The 21,733-nt window shown below is 45.0% G+C and overlaps 2 protein-coding genes across 8 annotated transcripts in view; both read left to right on the top strand.

Annotated features, from left to right (window-relative positions):
• Positions 1 to 13,583, top strand: part of POLR1B (RNA polymerase I subunit B) — a 35,144-nt gene extending 21,561 nt beyond the window's left edge. Inside the window, exons 11-16 of the mRNA XM_058428407.1 lie at positions 1,370 to 1,503; positions 5,274 to 5,444; positions 6,050 to 6,206; positions 9,867 to 10,063; positions 10,859 to 11,112; positions 12,143 to 13,583. Of these exons, the coding sequence (XP_058284390.1) occupies positions 1,370 to 1,503; positions 5,274 to 5,444; positions 6,050 to 6,206; positions 9,867 to 10,063; positions 10,859 to 11,112; positions 12,143 to 13,025 (1,796 nt within the window). The 3' untranslated portion in view covers positions 13,026 to 13,583. The remainder of the gene's footprint in view (positions 1 to 1,369; positions 1,504 to 5,273; positions 5,445 to 6,049; positions 6,207 to 9,866; positions 10,064 to 10,858; positions 11,113 to 12,142) is intronic.
• A 2,862-nt stretch (positions 13,584 to 16,445) lies between these two features.
• CHCHD5 (coiled-coil-helix-coiled-coil-helix domain containing 5) lies at positions 16,446 to 21,343 on the top strand. 7 transcript variants are annotated; one of them, XM_058428409.1, is made up of 4 exons: positions 16,678 to 16,887; positions 18,213 to 18,349; positions 18,435 to 18,600; positions 21,169 to 21,343. In XM_058428409.1, exons 1-4 carry the CDS (start codon positions 16,819 to 16,821, stop codon positions 21,190 to 21,192), a joined length of 396 nt encoding a protein of 131 aa, XP_058284392.1. In that variant the 5' UTR covers positions 16,678 to 16,818; the 3' UTR covers positions 21,193 to 21,343. The 7 variants fall into 7 exon arrangements, with proteins under 7 accessions (XP_058284391.1, XP_058284392.1, XP_032032407.1 ...); XM_032176516.2 differs by having other exon boundaries at positions 16,753 to 16,887; positions 18,209 to 18,349; XM_058428412.1 differs by lacking the exon at positions 16,678 to 16,887 and adding an exon at positions 16,907 to 17,153.
• Positions 21,344 to 21,733: the final 390 nt, after the last annotated feature.

Here is a 21,733-nt window from a genome sequence, read left to right as displayed (position 1 = left end):
TGCACCCGGCCGGCTTGTGACAATTTCTTTTTTTTTTTTAAACAGAGTCTTGCTCTGTCACCCAGGCTGGAGTGCAGTGGCGTGATCTCGGTTCACTGCAAGCTCCGCCTCCCAGGTTCACGCCATTCTCCTGCCTCAGCCTCCCGAGTAGCTGGGACTACAGGCACCCGCCACAACGCCCAGCTAATTTTTTTGTATTTTTAGTAGAGACAGGGTTTCACTGTGTTAGCCAGGATGGTCTCGATCTCCTGACCTCGTGATCCACCCACCTCTGCCTCCCAAAGTGCTGGGATTACAGGCATGAGCCACCGCACCCGGCCTGTGACAATTTCTTAAAATAAAACAAGGAAGTTTGCCACACCAATTGAATCTTCCTTTCATGAAAGATTTCTCTGTAGCATGTGATGCTGTTTGATAGCATTTTACCCACAGAGGAGATTATTTCCAAGTTGCAGTCAGTCCCCTCAAACCCTGCCGCTGTTTTATCAACTAAGTTTATGAAATAATCTAAATCCTGTATTGTCATTTCAACAATGTTTACAGCATCTTCTCATTTCTTGAGATCCCATCTCAAGAAACCGTTTCTGCTGGGCACAGTGGCTCAGGCCTGTAATTCCAGCACTTTGGGAGGCCAAGGCAAGAGGATTGCTTGAGCCCAGGAGTTCGAGACCAGTCTAGGCAACATAGGGAGACCCTGTCTCTTCCAAAAAAAAAAATTTTTTAATTAGCCAAGCATGATGACACACACCTGTCAGCTACTCGGGAGGCTGAGGTGGGAGGACTGCTTGGATCCAAGAGGTTGAGGTTGCAGTGAGCCATGATCATGCCACTGCACTGCAGCCTGGGCGACAGAGCAAGACCCTGTCTCAAAAACAAAACAAAACAAACACATTTTTTTGCTCATCCTCTAAGAAGCAATTCCTCATCCATAATTTGATTATAATCAAAACCCAATTTGATTATGGGATTGCAGCAATTCACCCACAGCTTCAGGCTCTACTTCTAATTCTAGTTGTCTTGCTATTTCTACCACATCTACAAGTACAGTAGTAACATCAGAGATCACTAATCACAGATCACCATAACAGATACAATAATAATAATAATAATATTTGAAATATTGCAAGAATTACCAAAATGGTGGCACAGAGACACAAAGGGAACACTTGTTGTTGGAAAAACGGCATTGATAAGCCTGCTTGAAATATCTGTGAAGTGCAATTAAAAGAAATAATGCCTGTACCTGTTTTAGAGACAAGGATAATTTGATATCTGAACTGATAGAGCAGCTGTTGACCCCATCTGGAGGGAATCTGGAATGTTGGATGCAGCATTCTGATGTGATTGTGATGTTTGTTCCCTTCACCAGGGGTCACTCCCGTTGATGGAGCTCCCCACCGACCATACAGTGAGTGCTACCCTGTCCTGCTGGACGGCGTCATGGTTGGCTGGGTGGATAAGGAGCTTGCTCCAGGTATCGCAGATTCTCTTCGTCATTTTAAGGTGGGCTTGAGGCTTTGTGAATTGTCCTATCCCTTGGCCTTAGGTTTTCAGTTCCTTTCTAGTTTTGGGGTTAACCCCTGGGCGGTCTAGAGTGATCAAGTGGTCAGGGGGTCACAATGTCCAGAATGCCTGTGCATTCCCTCTTGTGACAGAGGCTTGCCTTATACTGGCCTCATCGATAGGGGTCAGTGACAGATATTTGACCCATATACATTCTTTGGTAGTTTCATTGAGGCACCTCAGTCTGCTTATCTAACTAATTTTAACTTTTTTTCACCTTCTTAATACTAGTGGCATATAAGGGATCTCAAAATACAGATATTTCAATAATATTCAAAATATGCAAGGTAGAAGTTATACCCCATTGCCTCCTAGGTTTTGAAAATATATTTTTAAAAAGTAGAATGACATTCTTTGAATAACTTATCTTTGAGATTTCCTCCTAGTGAAGAGTATTTGTTGCTTTGATAATGGCCACTGAAAGAATTGTCCTTTGGCAACAGGCTGAGTTTGTTGTTTATTTTCTGTTCTATGTTTTTATTTTATTTTATTTTTTGAGACAGAGTTTTGCTCTTGTTGCCCAGGCTGGAGCGCAATGGCGCGATCTCGGCTCACTGCAACCTCCGCCTCCCAGGTTCAAGCGATTCTCCTGCCTCAGTCTCCCGAGTAGCTGGGATTACAGTCATGTGCCACCATGCCTGGCTAATTTTGTATTTTTAGTAGGGACGGGGGTTTCTCCATGTTGGTCAGGCTGGTCTCGAACTCCCGACCTCAGGTGATCCACCCACCTCGGCCTCCCAAAGTGCTGGGATTACAGGCATGAGCCACCGCGCCTGGCCCTATGTTTTCATTTTTTAAAAAATGTTTAAACTAAATGTTTAAACTAAATTTAGTTATTAATTTAAGTGCTCTGTTGGACACTTGGGTTGTTTCTACCTTTTGGTCATTGCAAATAATGCTGCTGTGAACATGAGTGTACAAATATCTATTTAAGTCCTTGTGCTTTTAATTCTTTTGAGTATATTCCTGTTAAGTGGAATTGTGGCTCATTTGATATAATTTTACACTTAGAGCAAAGATGTTACATGGGACCCCCCTGTATACACATTACCCAGATCCACCCGTTGCTATGCTTTGCCCCACATGCTTTATCTTCTGTATGCTCTTTATAATTTTTTTCTTTTGAACCATTTGAGAGCAGTATTGAGACATGGTCCCATTTTCCATAAAGATTTTAGCATACTTTTTCTAAGAACAAGGACTTTCTCTTCAATAACCACAGTACATTTATGAAAATCAGAGAAGGTCATGTGGGTGGGATCCATAGTTGATACTCAGATTCCACCAGCTGTCTCAGTAATGTTCTCTTTTTTCTTTTCTTTTTTTTTAAAGAGACGGGTCTCACTCTGTTGCCCAGGCTGGAGTGCAGTGGCACAATCACAGCTCCGTGCAGCCTTAATGTCCCAGGCTTAAGTGATCCTCCCACCTCAGCTTGCCAAGCAGCCTGACCACCGGACTGTACCACTGTGCCCGGCTACCCTGACCCAGTCCTTTGGGTTGTTATGGAGGCTTTATTACATAGGATGACTGATGGAATCATTGGCCATTGGTGATTAGCTTAACCTCCAGCCCCTATCCCCTTCCTGGAGGTTGAGGGTGGGGCTGAAAGTCCCAATCCTCTAATCCCGGCTTGGTCTTCCTGGTGACAAGCCCCATCCTGAAGCCACCTAGATGCTGCCAACCACCAGTCTTTTATTTTTATTTTTTTGAGTCAGAGTCTTGTGCCTCAGCCTACCTGGTAGCTGAGACTACAGGTGTGTACCACCACGCCCAGCTAATTTGTTTTATTTTTAGTAGAGGTAGGGTTTCACCATTAGGGTCAGGCTGGTCTCCTGACCTTAAGTGATCCACCCGCCTTGGCCTCCCGAAGTGCTGGGAATCATAGCTCTCCTGTAATTTAGGTTTATGTTTTGCTTCCTCATGATGAGATTCAAGATATTTCAGGAAGCACATGACATTGGTTTGTCCTGTTACAACTCATGTTAACTGATCCCTTCAAAGTTGTGTTCTTTAGGTTAATACACTGTACAGTTTCTGTTTTTCTCTGTAATAAGTAACTTGTGGAGAGATAGCTGAAAGCTATGTGGAGCCCCCTTTCTTCATATTTTCACCCACTAGTTGATGAATTATTAGCTGAATTACTATTCCATTGCTGGTTCTTTGCTGAGTTAATATTACTGTGATGGTTACCACATGGTGTTTTCCCCCACCAGCATTTTTTCTGTGTTTATTAGTTGCTATTCTGTAAGGGAGGGCTTTCTTTTCTATTAGTTTTTCATTTATTTGTGTTAGCATAGATTTATAGATGCTTGTTTAATTTTGTGAATATTCTGTTACTACTTATTTCGATGCTCAGAGAGTGTATGAGATTTGATCTAGTGTACAGTTCAGGGTTTTAAGTACGTTCATGCTGCGCAGTCATCACCATCTTCAGAACTTTCTTGTCATCACAAATTGAAACTCTGTAACCATTAAACACTCATTCCTTTTTTTTTTTTTTTTTTTTTAAGGCAGAGTCTTGCTCTGTCGCCCAGGCTGCAGTGCAGTGGTGTGATCTTGGCTCACTGCAGCCTCTGCTTCCCAGGTTCAAGCAATTCTGCCTCAGTCTCCCAAGTAGCTGGGATTACAGGTGCACACCACCACGCCTGGGTAATTTTTGTATTTTTAGTAGAGATGGAGTTTCTCCATGTTGCCCCAGCTGGTCTCGAACTCCTGACCTCAAATGAGCTGCCTGCCTCATTAGTCTCAGATTTTGTCTTTTTTATAGAGAATTTATTTTCATTCTCTTTTTTTTGGTTAGCATTGTGGAGGGTCAGGGGATGAGGACACTTAAGATCTGCTCTCTTAGTAAATTTCAAGCATGCAATATAGTATTCTTAACCATAGTCACATGCTGTACATGAGATCTCCAGAAACTTAATTTTGTTGCATAACTGAAGCTTTATACTCTTTGACCAACGTCTCCCCGTGTTCCCCTCCACCAAACATCCTCTCATTTTTAATGATAATGCATTTAGCTGTGAATCCCCATGAGTTCTGACACATGGGTTTTTTGTTGTTGTTGTTGTTGTTGTTGTTGTTTTCAGGTTTCTGTAATTTTTTATTTCTCCTTTCACCCAGGAGTTTGTTGGAGTTTTTTTGTTTTGTTTTTGAGACGGGGTCACTCTGTCACCCAGGCTGGAGTGCAGTGGCATGATCATGGCTCACTGCAGCCTCAACCTCCTGGGCTCAAGTGATTCTCCCACCTCAGCCTCCCAAGTAGCTGGGACTACAGGCACATACCACCACACTCAGGTAATTTTTTAATTTTTGTAGAGACGGGGTTTCATCATGTTGCCCAGGCTGGTCTTGAACTTCTGGGCTCATGTGATCCACCCACTTAGGCCTCCTAAAGTGCTGGGATTACAGGAATAAGCCACCCCTGGCCCACCCATGAGATTTTGGTTTATTAAATTTACAAATAAAACCAGTAATCTACTGTTATTTTAGATCACAGAGGACACGTGTGTATCGACGCGTGCATTCATGGTGTGCTTTATCCTTAGCCTCAGTAGTTAGTGATTTGCCTGCTAGCTGGGGTGAGCACCCAAGGAAGTAGGGCTTTTACCATGGCTGAGTGTGGATGAATGGTATTCCATGGGGCATAAGACTGGCAGTGACAGCCATGGCTGTGGGACAGGTTTGTTAAACTCTGTTTTTGTTAAAAACAGGTGTTGAGAGAGAAAAGAATTCCTCCCTGGATGGAAGTGGTCCTTATACCCATGACAGGAAAACCAAGTCTGTACCCAGGATTGTTCCTTTTTACCACTCCTTGTAGACTGGTACGGCCTGTGCAGAACTTGGAAATGGGCAAAGAAGAGCTAATTGGAACTATGGAACAGGTAAATACATATGTGTGATGGATGAGTGTATGTGCTTGTTTGTATAGTGTGCAACTTTCAGAGACTTAACTCTTCCTTTTTAAAAGGGTTGTTAGTGTTATAACAACAGTTGGACATTTGAAAGAAAGTCAGACTTTCCACCTCCTCTGTGATCAGCATAGATTAGTTTCCATGTCTGATCTCACTCCACAGAACCTGAGAGGGTTGGTGGTCACATTACCTGCCTCCCATCTTGTCTAGCTCCCAGAACTCCTTTGTACCTGGCTCTGCCTCAGCCGTGAAGTGAAAACATTCCATTAGATTCACACTCAGTCTTTGCCTACATATTTGCAGTTGCAAAATTATAGGCTTTGTGCTACTTAAAAATTTTTCTTTCTATTCCCCTTCACAATTGGTCTGGGGTAGATTTAGAGTGAGATATGTAAAGCAAGTGGTATTTCTAACTGATTACTTCCCTGTGCTTCCCAGTTGATCCCTTCAGCACTCATGATGCTGGGTGGGGATGGTTTTCTCTTGAGTCTTTGAGTACTGAACTCTGAGAAATGGTAAGAGTAAATGTGTAAGCAGTTGCCGTTATTTTGTGCCTTGGACACCTGCTCTTCCAGATCTTCATGAATGTCGCTATCTTTGAGGATGAGGTTTTTGCTGGAGTTACCACACACCAGGAACTCTTTCCACACAGCCTGCTGAGTGTGATTGCCAACTTCATCCCTTTCTCTGATCACAACCAGAGTCCACGGAACATGTACCAGTGCCAGATGGGTAAGGAAGAGGGATGATGTTATAGTCACAATCAGGAAAGTAAACTTGATACTAGCATACTCTTTTATTGTCCTTATTTACATATGCTGACCATTTGTTCCAAAAATACAGTTTATGACAAGTTTATTTTTTTTCTGTGCCACAAGCAACCAGCCCAGGATCACTCATTATATTTAGTTGGCATGTCTATTTAGTTTCCTGTAATTTATGACAAATCTTGAACCATTCTTTGTCTTTGACATTGACATTTTTGAAGAAAAAGTTATAGAATGTCCATAGATTTGGGTGTGCCTGAGGTCTTATTATTTGATTTTTTGAAGAATACAAGCAATTATAGTCACCCGCATATTTATCACTTCCAGTCCTCTTCATTCCTGCTGCAAGATTCAAGTTTTCTTTGCATACAATTTTCCTTCAGCCTGATAATCTTTCTTTAGCATTTTTTTATAGTGCAGGTTGCTGGCCACAAATTCTCTTGGTTTTCATTTATCTGAAAATGTCTTTATTTTGCTTCACTTGAAGGAATCTTTCACTGGATATACAATTCTGAGTTGACAGTTATTTTTCTTCCAACACTTAAAAGTTGTTGTTACACTGTCTCTTCTTAGTCTCTGTCATTTCTAGTTAGAAGGCAGCAGTCTTCTGAATATAGTGTGTTTCTTTTTTTTTTTTTTTTGAGACAGAGTCTCGCTCTATCGCCCAGGCTGGAGTGCAGTGGTGTGATCTCAGCTTACTGCAACCTCTGTCTCTTGGGTTCAAGTGATTCTCCTGCCTCAGCCTTCCAAGTAGCTGGGACTACAGGGACTCACCACCACACCCAGCTAATTTTTGCATTTTTAGTAGAGATGGGGTTTCACCATGTTGGCCAGGCTGGTCTCGAACTCCTGACCTCAGGTGACCTGCCCACTTGGGCCTCCCAAAGTGCTGTATTACAGGCATCAGCCACTGCACCCGGCCTCAAGTTTGTTTTTGTTTTTTGTTTTTTTAAATTTAATTAAATTGCTAAACTCTTCTGTCATTATTTTTAAAAACATTGCTCCTATCCTTTTCTCTCTTTCCTCCCCTTCTATCAATTATTCATATATTTAAACCTTTTGATATTGTTCCATAAGACATTGAGTTTCTGTTCTCTTTTTTCTTTATTTTCTTCAGATTGGATCTTTTTTTTGTTTTTTTTTTCCGAGGTGGAGTCCCGCTTTGTTGCCCAGACTGGAGTGCAGTGGTACGATCTCGGCTCACTGCAACCTCTGCCTCCCGTGTTCAATAAATTCTCCTGCCTCAGCCTCCCAAGGAGCTGGGATTACAGGCACACACCACCATGCCCAGCTAATTTTTGTGTTTTAGTAGAGACAGGGTTTCATCATGTTGGCCTGGCTGGTCTCAAACTCCTGACCTCAAGCGATCTGCCTGCCTCAGCCTCCCAAAATGCTGGGGTTACAGGTGTGAGCCACTGCACCTGGCCCAGATTGGATTATTTTTATTGACCTATTATCACAGTCACTTTTTATTCTGTCTTCTACTGAATTTTCGCTTACAGTCTTGTGCCCTTAATGACAGGGATACCTTCGAAGAAGTGAGTCGTATGTGATTTTGTCATAGTGTGAACATCATAGAATGAACTTACACAAACCTAGATGGCAGAGACTACTACACACCTAGTATATGGTATAGCCTGTTGCTCCTAGGCTACAAACCTGGGTGGCATGTAACTGTACTGTGTACTGTCTACAGTTGTAAGACAATGGCAAGGATTTGTGTAGCTAAACATAGAAAAGGTACAGTAAAAATATGGGATCACCATAGTATATATGCCATCCTGCATTGACTAAAACATTGCTATGCAGTGCATGACTGTATTTTTCAAGTCCAGCACTTCTACTTGTTTCTTTTTTTTTTTTTTGAGACAGGGTATCGCTCTGTCACCCAGGCTGGAGTGCAGTGGCACGATCTTGGCTCACTGCAACCTCTGCTTCCCCGGTTCAAGCGATTCTCCTGCTTCCACCTCCTGAGTAGCTGAGATTACAGGCATGTGCCACCATGCCTAGCTAATTTTTTGTATTTTTAGTAGAGACAGGGTTTTATCATGTTGGCTAGGCTGGTCTCAAACTCCTGACCTCAAGTGATCTGCCCGCCTCAGCCTCCCAAATTGCTGGGATTACAGGCATGAGCCATTGCGCCTGGCCTGACTTGTTTCTTTTTTTATAGTTTCTCTCTTCTCTAAGATTTCTTATCTTCATTCATTGTGGGCATGTTTTCCTTTATATTTTGAGCATAGTTTTATATGATGGGTGTTGTAAAATCATTATCTGCAGATTCCAATGTCTGGGTCATCTCAGTATCAGTCTCTTTGAGTATAAGTCAAGTTTCACCATTTCTTTGTATGCCCAGTAATATTGGATTGTATTATGAACATTGCGAGGAATATGTTTTAAACCCTGGATCCTGTTAGGGTCCTCTGAAGAGGATTGGTTTTGTTTTTAGTGTGGTGTTTGACCTTCAATTACGTTTTAATTCTTTTCATTTTATGTCTTTCCTTCTTAATACACAGTCCATCACCTGGCTCAGTGCATGTCACCAAAAATTCTCCAGGGGAAGAGGATTGGTTTTTAGTTTTCACAGGTACTTAACTTGGTGAACATGGCAGTTGAAGTACATTCTTCAGCCTTAGGTGGGCTGCTGTGATCTGTCCCATGCATGCATAGTTCGAGAGTCCACCAAAGATTTGGACCCAATTTATATGCTGAATTTAAGGGTCTCCCTTTGTGGTTCTCTCATTTCTGAAACGTTCCCCCTTCCCAATTGTTGTCATGCTCAGAACTCTATTTCCTGGTTCTTCAAGCCAGTAAGACTGTGGGTTTCTATCTAAGTTGTAGCTGCCACACTGGGCCATAAGGCAAAAATAAATACATAAATACTTAAAAACCTGGAATTCACCCAGTGTGGTTCCTTTTGTCCAAGTAAAAATTCTTCTCAGCTTCTGACAGCTTTTGGTTACTCTCTAGTGCTATATGTGTAGTTGGGGGTCTGCGTCTTATACTTATGTGTTAAGGGTGGTCTTGTAAGAGTAGCCCTTTATTACTGGAAGCTCTAAGTCTATAATTTTTTTAAAAATTTCACTTGTATGTATTTATATTTTAAAATCATTTTGTTCTAAAATGATTCTCTATACTGTGAGGTAGTACACAGAGGAATCTCACCCCATGCTCCACTACCTAGAATTAAATACATATTCTGCTGTAAGAAAGTAATCTAATTACATAATAATTACTATCCACTTTTCTCCCCCAGTAGTGATATCCTGTAATTTGTGTACTGCCTTTCTGTCCCTTTTTAAAGCTTTTATTACATCATACATGTATCCATAAACTAAGTATAGAATTGTTTGGGGTGTGTTGCAAATGCACATAAATCGTATCATATTAAATGTCAGTCTGCACTTTCTCCCACTCAGCATGGTTTTCCTGGTCTGGTCACGTTGATACATTTAGGTTTACTTCATTTTCACAGCTTATGTATTAGTCTAAAGTAAGCATAACTGCCATGATTTTTTATTTATTCATTTTCCTCTGATGAATATTTAGTTGTTTCCAGTGTTGTGTATGACACCTATAATCAAGATGAAAGAAGCAGAAAATGCTAAGATGGTTTTTCTCCATGTAGGTAAGCAAACTATGGGCTTTCCACTTCTCACTTATCAAGACCGATCGGATAACAAACTGTATCGTCTTCAGACTCCTCAGAGTCCCTTGGTGAGACCCTCCATGTATGATTATTATGACATGGATAACTATCCAATTGGGACCAATGCCATCGTTGCTGTGATTTCTTACACTGGCTATGATATGGAAGATGCCATGGTAAGTTTTACCGGGAAATGTTGTTCCAATCTTTTTATTTTTTAACTCGTTTGTTTACTGTGAAATCACTGAAGGAATATTTTTGTGTACCCAGGTACCTAGTATTTGGCACATGATGTTCTATTAAATGATTAGTTCTTAGTCTAAGTTGAAAGTGGGCAAGCCTTGAGGAATATCCACTAAATATTCAGATACACGTCTTGCATATTTGAGTGCATATTATGAGTAAATTTTGAAGTTTGGTTTTGGATCTATCTACCTTTTATATTTAAGTATGATTAGATTTTAAGCTATTTCTGTGTGCCTGGGTTTTTTTCTTGTTTTTTGTTTGTTTGTTTTTTGTTTTTTATTTTTGAGACAGAGTCTTGCTCTGTTGCCCAGGCTGGAGTGCAGTGGCACGATCTTGGCTCACTGCAACCTCCACCTTCTGGGTTCAAGCAATTCTCCTGCCTCAGCCTCTCGAGTAGCTGGGACTACAGGCACCCACCACCATGCCTGGCTAATTTTTGTATTTTTAGTAGAGATGGGGTTTCACTATGTTGGCCAGGCTGGTCTCGAACTCCTGACCTCAAGTGATCTGCCTGCCTTGGCCTCCCAAAGTGCTGGAATTACAGGCGTGAGCCACCGTGCCCGGCCATGTCTGGGTTTTTGTAGTTAGTATCAGTGATTTGGAAAATGTGAGGAAAGTTAAAATGTGATGCCAGTTATCCTAAACCAAGTATTAGAGTCCCACCTAGTTTTATTTTGAAAATCCTCACTTGGCCTCAGTCTTTTAATGATTCTTTTACTTCACAGATTGTGAATAAGGCCTCTTGGGAACGAGGCTTTGCCCATGGAAGTGTCTACAAGTCTGAGTTCATAGACCTCTCTGAAAAAATGAAACAAGGAGATAGTAGCCTGGTGTTTGGAATCAAACCTGGTGACCCACGGGTTTTGCAGAAGTTAGATGACGATGGATTGCCGTTTATAGGAGCAAAACTGCAGTATGGAGATCCGTATTACAGCTACCTAAACCTCAACACCGGGGAAAGTTTTGTGATGTACTATAAGTAAGTTTGGGTATCCAAGCTGGGTTTTTTTTGTTTTTGTTTTTGTTTTTGTTTTGAGACAGGGTCTCAGTGTGTCAGCCAGGCTGGAGTGCAGTGGAGTGATCTCAGCTCACTACACCCTCCACCTCCCGTACTCAAGCAATCCTCTCGCCTCAGCCTTCAAGTAGCTGGGACTACAGGCACGGACCACCATGCCCAGCTAATTTTTTGTATTTTTGGTAGAGACAGTTTCGCCATGTTGCCCAGGCGGGTCTCGAACTCCTGGGCTCAGGTGACCCACCTGCTTCAGCCTCCCAAAGTGCTAGGATTACAGGCGTGAGCCACCGTGCTTGGCCTATTTGTGCTTTTTTAAAAAACTGTATTATCCAAACTTTGTCATCTTTCTCATATACAATGTTAGCAATGTTTCCTAGCCAAAATGTTGAGCTCATACCTCTTATTAGAAATGTCTTATTTTAGTTTATTTTACAATATAATTTATTTCAATAGGCCTTCATAATAATTTTTCAGTTGCCTTTGTTGCTAGTTTTCTTTCAGATGAACATAATTCTGTAGTGAGTATCACCAATAACTCTATTCATACCATCTCTGTTTGTATTGGAGAATAAAGGCAAGAATGAGTTTTGCAGGCCAGGCACAGTAGTTCACACCTGCAATCCCAACACTTTGGGAGACTAAAACAGGAGGATCCCTTAAGCACAGGAGTTCATGACCAGTCTGGGCAATGTAGTGGGACCCTATCTCTACAAAAAATTTAAAGATTAGCCAGGCCTACTGGCATATACCTGTAGTCCCAGCTACTCAGGAGGCTGAGGTGGGAGGATTGCTTGAACCCGGAAAGTCAAGGATGCAGTGAGCTGTAATCGCACCACCACACTCCAGCCTGGGCAACAGAGTGAGACCCTGTCTCATAAAAAAAAAAAAAAAAAGTTTTACAAATATCCTTTATGAAGCACTAATTATATCAATGAAACTTATCTCTGTAAGTTTAAACAAATAGGTTGACCTTATACGGTTTACTTTTTCCTAGGAGTAAAGAAAATTGTGTTGTGGATAACATCAAAGTGTGCAGTAATGACACTGGGAGTGGAAAATTCAAGTGTGTTTGCATCACTATGAGAGTGCCTCGGAACCCAACTATCGGAGATAAATTTGCCAGTCGCCATGGGCAGAAGGGCATTTTAAGCAGATTGTGGCCAGCTGAGGACATGCCTTTTACTGAGAGTGGGATGGTCCCAGACATTCTGTTCAATCCCCATGGTTTTCCATCCCGCATGACCATTGGGATGTTAATTGAGAGTATGGCCGGGAAGTCTGCAGCTTTGCATGGTCTCTGCCATGATGCTACACCCTTCATCTTCTCAGAGGAGAACTCGGCCTTAGAATACTTTGGTGAGATGTTAAAGGCTGCTGGCTACAATTTCCATGGCACTGAGAGGTTATATAGTGGCATCAGTGGGCTAGAACTGGAAGCAGACATCTTCATAGGAGTGGTTTATTATCAGCGCTTACGCCATATGGTCTCAGACAAATTTCAAGTAAGGACAACTGGAGCCCGAGACAGAGTCACCAACCAGCCTATTGGGGGAAGAAATGTCCAGGGTGGAATCCGTTTTGGGGAGATGGAACGGGATGCGCTTTTAGCTCATGGTACATCTTTTCTCCTTCATGACCGCCTCTTCAACTGCTCGGATCGGTCGGTAGCCCATGTGTGTGTGAAGTGTGGCAGTTTACTCTCTCCACTGTTGGAGAAGCCACCCCCTTCTTGGTCTGCCATGCGCAACAGAAAATACAACTGTACTCTGTGTAATCGCAGTGACACTATCGATACTGTTTCTGTGCCTTATGTTTTTCGGTATTTTGTAGCTGAACTGGCAGCTATGAACATCAAAGTGAAACTGGATGTTGTTTAACTTGATGTTGACCTTTTGGATTAAGAGGACTATCAGATTAAAGCAAAATGTAATTTTAGTTCAATGAAGATATTATTACCAGGTTACTCTCGAGATTTTTCAAGGGTGTTAGAACTCTCAACCAAGACCTGAAAACCAAGAACGCAAGGTTTCTGAATATCTCTGGTAGATTAACTATTGACAATGATTTTCTGTATCTTTGTTCGAAAATTTCTTGTCTTCTCAAAATATGAAATATTGATAAATGGAAAAGCATGCAGTGACAAGTCTCCTTTCCAACCCCAGGTTCCCTACACCCTGCTCTCAGCAGGCAGTGACTGTCACACACCTGTTAATCCATCTATACAAATAGAATGCAAGCTGTAATATAATGTAATTTTATATTTTCTTATAGCCACATTGAAGTAAAAACAAACAGGTACAGTGTTTTTTACCAGCTTTATAGAAGTACAGTTGTTACATATTTAATGAATACAATTTGATGGGTTTGACTATATACACACACCTTTGATACCATCACCACAATCAGGGTAATAAACATATCTGTCATCTCCACAAGTTTCCTCCTGCCCTTTGTTTTTTGCTTTTTGGTTGCTGTTGAGTTTTTGTTTTGTCTTCTGTGGTAAGAACACTTAACTCAAGACCTACCCTCTTAACAAATCTTTAAGTGTACAATATAGTATTGTTAATTACAGGCACCATGTTGTACAACAGATCTTTAGACCTTACTTGTCTTGCATAACTGAAGCTTTATACCTGTTGAACAACTCTCCATTTCCCTGGCCCCTAGCAACCACCCTTCTACCCTGTTTCTACGAGTTTGACTATTATTAGATATCTCATATAGTGGGATCATGCAATATTTGTCCTGTGACTGGCTTATTTCACTTAGCATAGTGAAATAAGATTCATCCATTTTGGAAGCCAGGCATGGTGTGTGCATCTGTAGTCCCTGCTATTTGAGAGGCTGAGATGGGAGGATCATTTGAGTGCAGGGGTTCAAGGACAGCCTGGGTAATATAGGAAGACCCTGTCTTAAAAACCCTGACCTCAAGTGATCCACCCACCTCGGCCTCCCAAAGTGCTAGGATTACAGGTGTGAGCCACTGTGCCTGGCCTCCGGTGAGTATTTTATATTTAGTCTACACTTCTATACTTGGCTTTTTTCTGCTTTTATATGGATCTGCTTTCATAGCAGTGTGTAGAGTGCCACTTACGTTTTCTTTCTTGTGTACAGTATTTTATTGTATGGATTTACCATCCCCTGTGTATTTAAGTTGTTCCATTCTTTGGCCATAATAACTTTTTTCTGCAAATATTCTGACGACTTATCTTTGGCCATTACAAACCATTGATAATAGATCATCTTGTATATACTTGTGCAATTATAAGATGCTTTTTGATGATGAAAGCTTTCCTAAGGTAATTCTTTCCTGAGTTTGGTTTAGATGGTCTGTCACTAATTATAAGGCAGATAGGAAAAGACAGAAAAATCTATCATTTCAAGATAGGCTTAGCAGGACGGACGCAGTGGCTCACGCCAGTAATGCCAACATTTTAAGAGGCCTAGGCAGGAGCAATCACTTGTGCCCAGGAGTTCTAGACCAGCCTAAGCAACTCTCGTGCCTCAGCCTCCTGAGTAGCTCCAGGACTACAGGTGCCTGTCACCATGCCTGGCTAATTTTTTGTGTTTTTTGTAGAGACAGGGTTTCACCATGCTAGCCAAGTTGGTCTCCAACTCCTGACCTCAAGCGATCCGCCCACCTCGACCTCCCAAAGTGCTGGGATTACAGGCGTGAGCCACTGCACCCCGCTGAACACAATCTTTACCTTCCATGTACTGATTTATGTCTTTGTCTGTAACTCCTGTCCACCTAAAATGTACAAAACCAAACCGTAATTCTACTGTCTCAGGCACACTTTCTCAGGACCTCTTGAGCCTGTGTTCCCCAGGCCATGGTCACTCATATTGGCTCAAAATAAACCTCTTTAAAACATTTCACAGGCGCCTGAGTCCCAGCTACTCGGGAGGCTGAGGCAGGAGAATGGCGTGAACCCGGGAGGCAGAGCTTGCAGTGAGCCGAGATTGCACCACTGCACTCCAGCCTGGGCGACACAGCCAGACTCCGTCTCAACAAAACAAAACAAAACAAAACAAAGCAAAACCAAACCAAACCAAACCAAAACAAAATTTCAGTTTGGTTTTTCTGTTAACAGGTGGTTAATTTTTCCTAGTTCTTTAATGAGATCCCTAGAAACCGGGTTTAAGACAATTGAATTTTTTTTTGCTTTCTCGGTCAGATAAGAAAATTTCAGAAACTCCCGCCCTGTGCATCTGTGGGCATCCCCACCCCAACAAGACAAGGTTAGACAGATCTTCTGAGGCAGCTTCTAAGGCCTTTCAGCACGTCAAAATGCATCTTTGCGGTATCCGTTTCTGAGACCAACAAGGGAACGGGATGGGTTAAGATTTCATTCTCCCAGTAGAGGAAAATCTAGGGATTCAGTCTACATTGGAGCCAAAAACAGTTATCTGACTCCTTCCAGAGCCTTTAAATGTTGATCCCTTCCCCTCTTCTCCCATCAAACATACACTTGGAAGTTCAAGAAGAACGGAGGGATCTCAAGGTGTAAAGCTTTCTTTCTGTGCCCATGGCAGATTCAGATGACCAGTGCTGATGCTCGGATGTCAACTGCCAACCAGGGTAGCTCATGGTTACAGCCTCCCGTATAGCTCTCACTTATCCAGAACTCCTGAGGCTCCAAGCTCAGTATCAAACTGTTCACTTGCATTATGTCCTCTATGATGTCACTGTCATCATCATCATTTTATAGACACACTGAGACTCCAAGTGGTCGTTACTAGTTCACAGTCAAGTAGCTCTCGTTCATCTCGTTCATCTTCAACTCTATGATTAACTGCAAAATGTTCTGCTCATTTTGACTACAGTCTTGAAAGATCTGCAAACTAAACGGCAGGACTGATGCTCAGTTCTCTGACCAGGGGATATCCAGTCTCTATGTGGGGAAACTCACGCCCAGGTCTAACCTCACACTTTTAAGACAGATGAGAAGGGAGGGGAAAATGTTGCTACACTAGGAGGAATTAATTACAAAGAGAGGAAGTAACTACCTTGATAGTCTCATGGAGTCAGGATTAAACGCCATGTCTGTCCTGGCCTACGCTAAGGGATGGGGAAACGTCTGGGTCCCAGGCTGAGTAAATGGGAGGCCCAAGCCGAATTAGTTCGGCTCTTGGTTTGACTCCTTCTTCCCTCCTGTTCCAAGCGCTCACAAGAACCAGGGTGCCAGGAGGATTATCAGCGTCTGCGCAAGGCCGATGGTGGCAGCGCGGCGTTAGGAATCAGGCCCCCTAACCCTGAGCCCAACAGCATACCGCCACAGCACCCAACCAAAATGGGAACATGTTGAGACGCTGTAGCAACAGCAGACGCTTCCCACCAGCTCCAGTCGGAGATTTGGAGCGCTTGTGTCTGCGGCTCATTCCCGTGAGGTGCCGCGCAACTCAGAGGCGCATTCTCTTTGGAGCCGAGGCACCACCGTACTTTCCATTGCTTACTTCCGTTGAACCCCGGGCGCTGCCATTGCAAGCCGGAAATAAGGATAAAGCAATTTAGCCAGAAGAGGGCGGAAGTGGCTACTCAGGGCGCCGCCATGACGAGCCGGGCCGGAAGAAGAGGTAGGGCGCCGCCATGACAGATTAGTCGTAAAGGGAACGGAGCTGTTAGTTCAGTTGGCTACCGGAAAAAACCAGGCTGGGCTGGGCGCCGCCATGACAACCGATACCGGAAAAGGCGGGTCGTTCCCCCGGACAGACCTACGCCGGCAAAGGTCTCGAGATGTGAGTAGCGAGAGCGCCTACCCCATACGTGCTGCCGCTCCCGTTCTCTTACCCAGTCATCTAGACCTAGTTTAGGACCTCCGGAATTAGGACCAGCCGCCCTCCTTGGAGATCTGACCCTCAGGATGCAGCGCCTTCCCTCACGAGCTCCAACCCTCCGCATGCCCAAGCGCCGCCCTCTAAGCGTTTAGGTCCCGCCCCCTCTCGCGCGGGTTAGGACTTCGGTCCAGTCACTCTTCACCCAAGCTCTGCCCCCAGTACTCCAGGTCTGGCCTTTCAGACCGAAATGCTAAGACTACAGACTTATTTAGGGACCTCTAGGACTCCTACACGCGTCCTTAGAGCTCCAGGTTCCTCCCCCCTTCATCACCAAACTTTACCTTTTGAACCTTCCAGATCTGCCTAGGACCCCAGTCCTCACCTATAGGGTCCATAGACTTGTTCCTAGACCACTCTGACCTTTCCCGGGATTCCCAGAGCACCAGCCTCATCCAGGGCTTCCAGACCTCACGCCCCTGGGACCTTGAGTCCCGCACCGGGGCCTTAGGTTTCATCTTGAAGACCCTTTGGCTAAGACACTCTTCCCCAGGACCTGAGACCCCACCTCTTGGACCTCTAAACCTCACTTTTAGAACCCCCAAACCCATTTAGGGATCTCAAGCTCTCTCCCTGGAATTCTAGATCTTACTTCTAAAGGCCCCAAGTCTTCTGTGCATGATCCCCAGGCCTACCGGGGAATGCCTGGATTTCAAGGCCTGTCTTCTAGGACCCGGAAGGCCTACCTTAGATTAATCAGACCTTGTTTTAGAATCACTCTCTCCCCAGAAGCTCCCCTCCTGCTTTACAAGCCCCAGGGCTGGGCCTCACCTCTACACTTCTTTGGCCCCATCTCAGTATCCTTCAGACTCTCACATCTGCCCTGGACGCCTAGTCCTACTTCAGACGCAGACCAGAACTCCCTTTCTTTGCCGAGCACCATAGCTTATGCCTGTAATCCTAGCACTTTGGGAGGTCTAAGCAGGAGGATCACTTGAGCCCAGGAGTTCAACACCAGCCTGGGCAACATAGCAAGACCCTGTCTCTACAAAACATAAAAAATTAGCTGGGCATGGTGGCTCATGCCTGTGGTCCCAGCTACTTAGGAGGTTGAGGCAGGAAGATCATTTGAATCCAGGAGTTGGTGGCTACAGTGAGCTATGATCATGCCACTGCACTCCAGCCTGGGCCACAGTGAGACCCTGTCTCTAAAAAATAAAACAAAAAAAGAATTCCCTTGCTTGCCTGCTGCCTGGAATGATCCTCAGCCCATCCTGTCCCACAGGCAGGCAGCCCTGGAGGTCACCGCTCGCTACTGTGGCCGGGAGCTGGAGCAGTATGGCCAGTGTGTGGCGGCCAAGCCGGAATCCTGGCAGCGGGACTGTCACTACCTTAAGATGAGCATTGCCCAATGCACATCCTCCCAGTGAGTGTGGGCAAGTATGAGACAGTGTAGGGGGTGGGCAGTGGGGTGGGAATCTCCCAGGGGCTGAACTGCCCTACCCCCACAGCCCAATCATCCGCCAGATCCGCCAGGCCTGTGCTCAGCCTTTCGAGGCCTTCGAGGAGTGTCTTCGACAGAACGAGGCAGCTGTGGGCAACTGTGCGGAGCATATGCGCCGCTTCCTGCAGTGCGCTGAGCAGGTGCAGCTGCCACGCTCACCTACAACTGTGGAGGTAAGAGGGGCTCACCTCAGTTCATCTCTTTTCTCCGTAACATCCCCTTCATCCTTCTGGTTGTTCAGGGTAAAGACTTTGGAGTCATCCTCAGCCCCAGCCCACCACCACACGGGCCTTTGCCATGCATCCAGAATCCAGAACATCATCACTTCTTGCCCCTTATAGCCCCTGCTTTAATCCACCACCACTCTCACCCTCCATCTCCAGGATACCTGCCCCAGCCTTCTCCCTGGTCTCCCTTCCCCCCTCTTTTCTTGCCTCCATAAAGCGGCCTGGGTGAGCATGTAAGGACTGAAATCTGGCCCCATTACACCTATGCTTAAAGCTCTCCAGTGGCTTTGTGTCACATTGAGAACAAAATTCCAGGTCCTTGCTGGGTTCTTTCTGCTCTCCCTTTCACCTCCTCCCTCACCCTCTTCCTTCTCACTACTCCTCATCTGCAACTGGAGAGGGGCTGGGCTGGGGTGGCCAAAAAAAGGTCACTCTTTTAAATGTATCTAATATGTAAACCAGATACACAGTATATCTGTGATATGTAAGTTTCATGGTTGGGCAATTAGAACAGAAGTCTAAAATGACTCCTTGAGGAGAGGCAGTAACGGAAAAAGGTTGAAAAATGCTCTTTTAGATGTTTACTGCCCTCCTCACTGGACTGTGAGCTCCAAAGGTGAAAGTCACATCTTGCCCCAGCCCCTCTGAGCACCCTCTCCTGGGGCCCTCTCTCTGTCCCTGCAGCCCTGTCTTCTCTCTTGGGCCACCTGGCCATCCTTCTCCTGGGCCCCATGCTCCATCTTGACTTTCCAGTCATTCTTGGTGATCATCCTAGACTGATCTCAGAGGAAATCTGACCATGTTCTGCTTCTACTTACAAACCTTTCCATGGTTCTCACTTCCACCAGCCCAAGTCTTAACGCCAGCACAGCCCACAGGGCCCTGTGGGATGTAGTCCCTGTGACCCGTGCTCCCACCTCTCCTCACTTTCCCCCTTAAGCTCTATGTTCCAGCCCCAGTGAACATGCAGTTACTCAAGTGCACGTCTCCGCTGCTTTTGTCCAGCTGTTTCCCTCTGCCAGGACTGCCCTTCCTAATCCATCTCCTGGCTAATTCCTATTCCAGCTTAGACGGCACGTCTCTCAGAAAACCTCCCTGATGTCCCACCCACTTCCCGCCCCTGTCTTCAAGTTCCCAAGGTCCCTGAGCCCCTCCATCAAGGCTCACATCCTGTGCCTGTCTCAGGGGAGCTCTTGGCTGAAGATGGAGGTGATGCCCTTCTTACCAGGCCCTATAGGCATTAATTGTTTCTGTAAGGCAAGGATAAGTGAATAGTTCAGACCCCCAGGGCAGAAACTACGACCCCTGAGAGCCGGAAGGAACTTAATTCTCCTCAGGAAACGTTACCTAACGATCACATACTGTTCTCAGTCAGCTGCTGGGGACATTTCTCTCTTTCAAGTTTTTTGGGCGTCTGAACAGTAAAGATCCCATCCTCCTATCTTAGAGCCATTTGCTGCTTCCCTCCCTGGACCAGCAACCAGCCTCTCCCTGGTCTCCCTGTGGTCACCCCTGCCCTGACGATCTTCTCTTCCCTGGCAGCCAAAGGAGCTTTTAAAAATGGGAATTAGGGCCGGGTGCGGTGGCACATGCCTGTAATCCCAGCACTTGGGGAGGCCGAGGTGGGTGGATCACCTGAGGTTAGGAGTTTGAGACCAGCCTGGCCAACATGGTGAAACCCCGTCTCTACTAAAAATACAAATATTAGCCAGGTGTGGTGGCAGGTACCTGTAATCCCAGCTACTTGGGAGGCTGAGGCAGGAGAATTGCTTGAACCCGGGAGGCAGAGGTTGCAGTGAGCCAAGATTGTACCATTGCGCTCTAGCCTGGGCGATAGAGCGAGACTCTGTCTTCCAAAAAAACAAGCAAACAAACAAAAAAAAACCAGGGAATTAGGTCACATCTTTCCCCTTTAAAACCTTCTTGTGGCTTTCCAGTGCACTCAGAGTAACTATAATCAGCTCCTCCTCATCATCCCCTCATTCCTGGGAATGGCATCCCAGTTACAATTTTTCCTGCCTAGCTAGGGGCAGTGAAATTTGGGTCTCCCACGTTGTCTGGTCTACACAATAGCGAACACAAACATTCTCATCTACAGCATGGCATACAGACTTTACAGAATGTCCTGTGTTTTTGTGGCTGACAGTCGAAGTGGTACATGTCCCTCCCATTCTGCACACACCTCTGCTTTTTACCCTGATTAAATTTTCTTCATAGCATTTCTCGAATGTTGACATATTTGTTGTCTGTCTCTCCCTGCCTGAGTCAGAGAGTTTTGCCTGCTGGGTACATGGCAGGTGCTCAGTAAATACAGCAGAATGGCGCCTTCCCTGCCCCCCATGACACTTCACCACAGCTGACTTTTTCACATGGCTCAGGGCCAGGGTCATTGCCCGACACCCTTCTCCCTCCAGACTGTGGGCTCTGCAGGGTCTCCCTCTGTTGTGTCTACGTAGGCTCCCCAGGCTGGGCACAGAGGAGGTGCTACTAGATGTTGATGTGCTTTCTCCACAGGCACAGCCACTTCCTGCCTCCTGAGGACTCCTCTGACTGCAGGAAAACTGGACATGAATGACTGCCCCCCCACCCCTCCCCTGCAGAGTGGCCAGATGGAGTCCTGAGCCCTGGCCATGGGCCTGGCTTTCCTGGATATCAGGACTTCCAATAAATAAAGACTCTGTATACTGGGCTTTGATTCCTGCCATCCGTACCTGAGAGGGCCCTAGGAGAGCTGGCTGGGCAGAGTCATCTGTTCCCCAGCTTTACTAGATGTGCCAAGGAAGTGCCTGGGAAGAGCAGGACTCTGCAGCTGTGCCCCAGGGTTGAGACTACCCTGCCTCTCTTGTGAACTCTGCCACACAGCCATTTCCTGACTCCTGCTGCATGTGCATGGGGGAAAGACCCTCGCTCCCTTCCTCTCTAGCATTCCCCAAGTCGTTATTTTTTTTAATATATATCTGTTTTAAAGACAAGGTCTTGCTCTATTGCCCAGGCTGGAGTACAGTGGTGCAATGATAGCTCACTGCAGCCTTGAATTCCTGGGCTCCAGTGATCCTCTGCCTCAGCCTCCAGAGTAGCT

The sequence above is a fragment of the Hylobates moloch genome, unplaced genomic scaffold (genome assembly GCF_009828535.3).
Source record: "Hylobates moloch isolate HMO894 unplaced genomic scaffold, HMol_V3 SCAFFOLD_15, whole genome shotgun sequence".
NCBI classification, from domain to species: Eukaryota; Metazoa; Chordata; class Mammalia; order Primates; family Hylobatidae; genus Hylobates; species Hylobates moloch.
The sequence above is the reverse complement of the archived record's forward strand: the minus strand, read 5'-3'. Positions and strand labels throughout refer to the sequence as shown.

Excerpts from the sequence above, each read along its gene's own strand:
- CHCHD5 (XM_058428408.1), top strand. The coding sequence starts at position 16,819 with ATGACAACCGATACCGGAAAAGGCGGGTCGTTCCCCCGGACAGACCTA. Across the intron at positions 16,888-18,212 it reads GCCGGCAAAGGTCTCGAGAT|GCAGCCCTGGAGGTCACCGC; the intron begins GTGAGTAGCGAG and ends TCCCACAGGCAG. Across the intron at positions 18,350-18,434 it reads GCCCAATGCACATCCTCCCA|CCCAATCATCCGCCAGATCC; the intron begins GTGAGTGTGGGC and ends CTACCCCCACAG.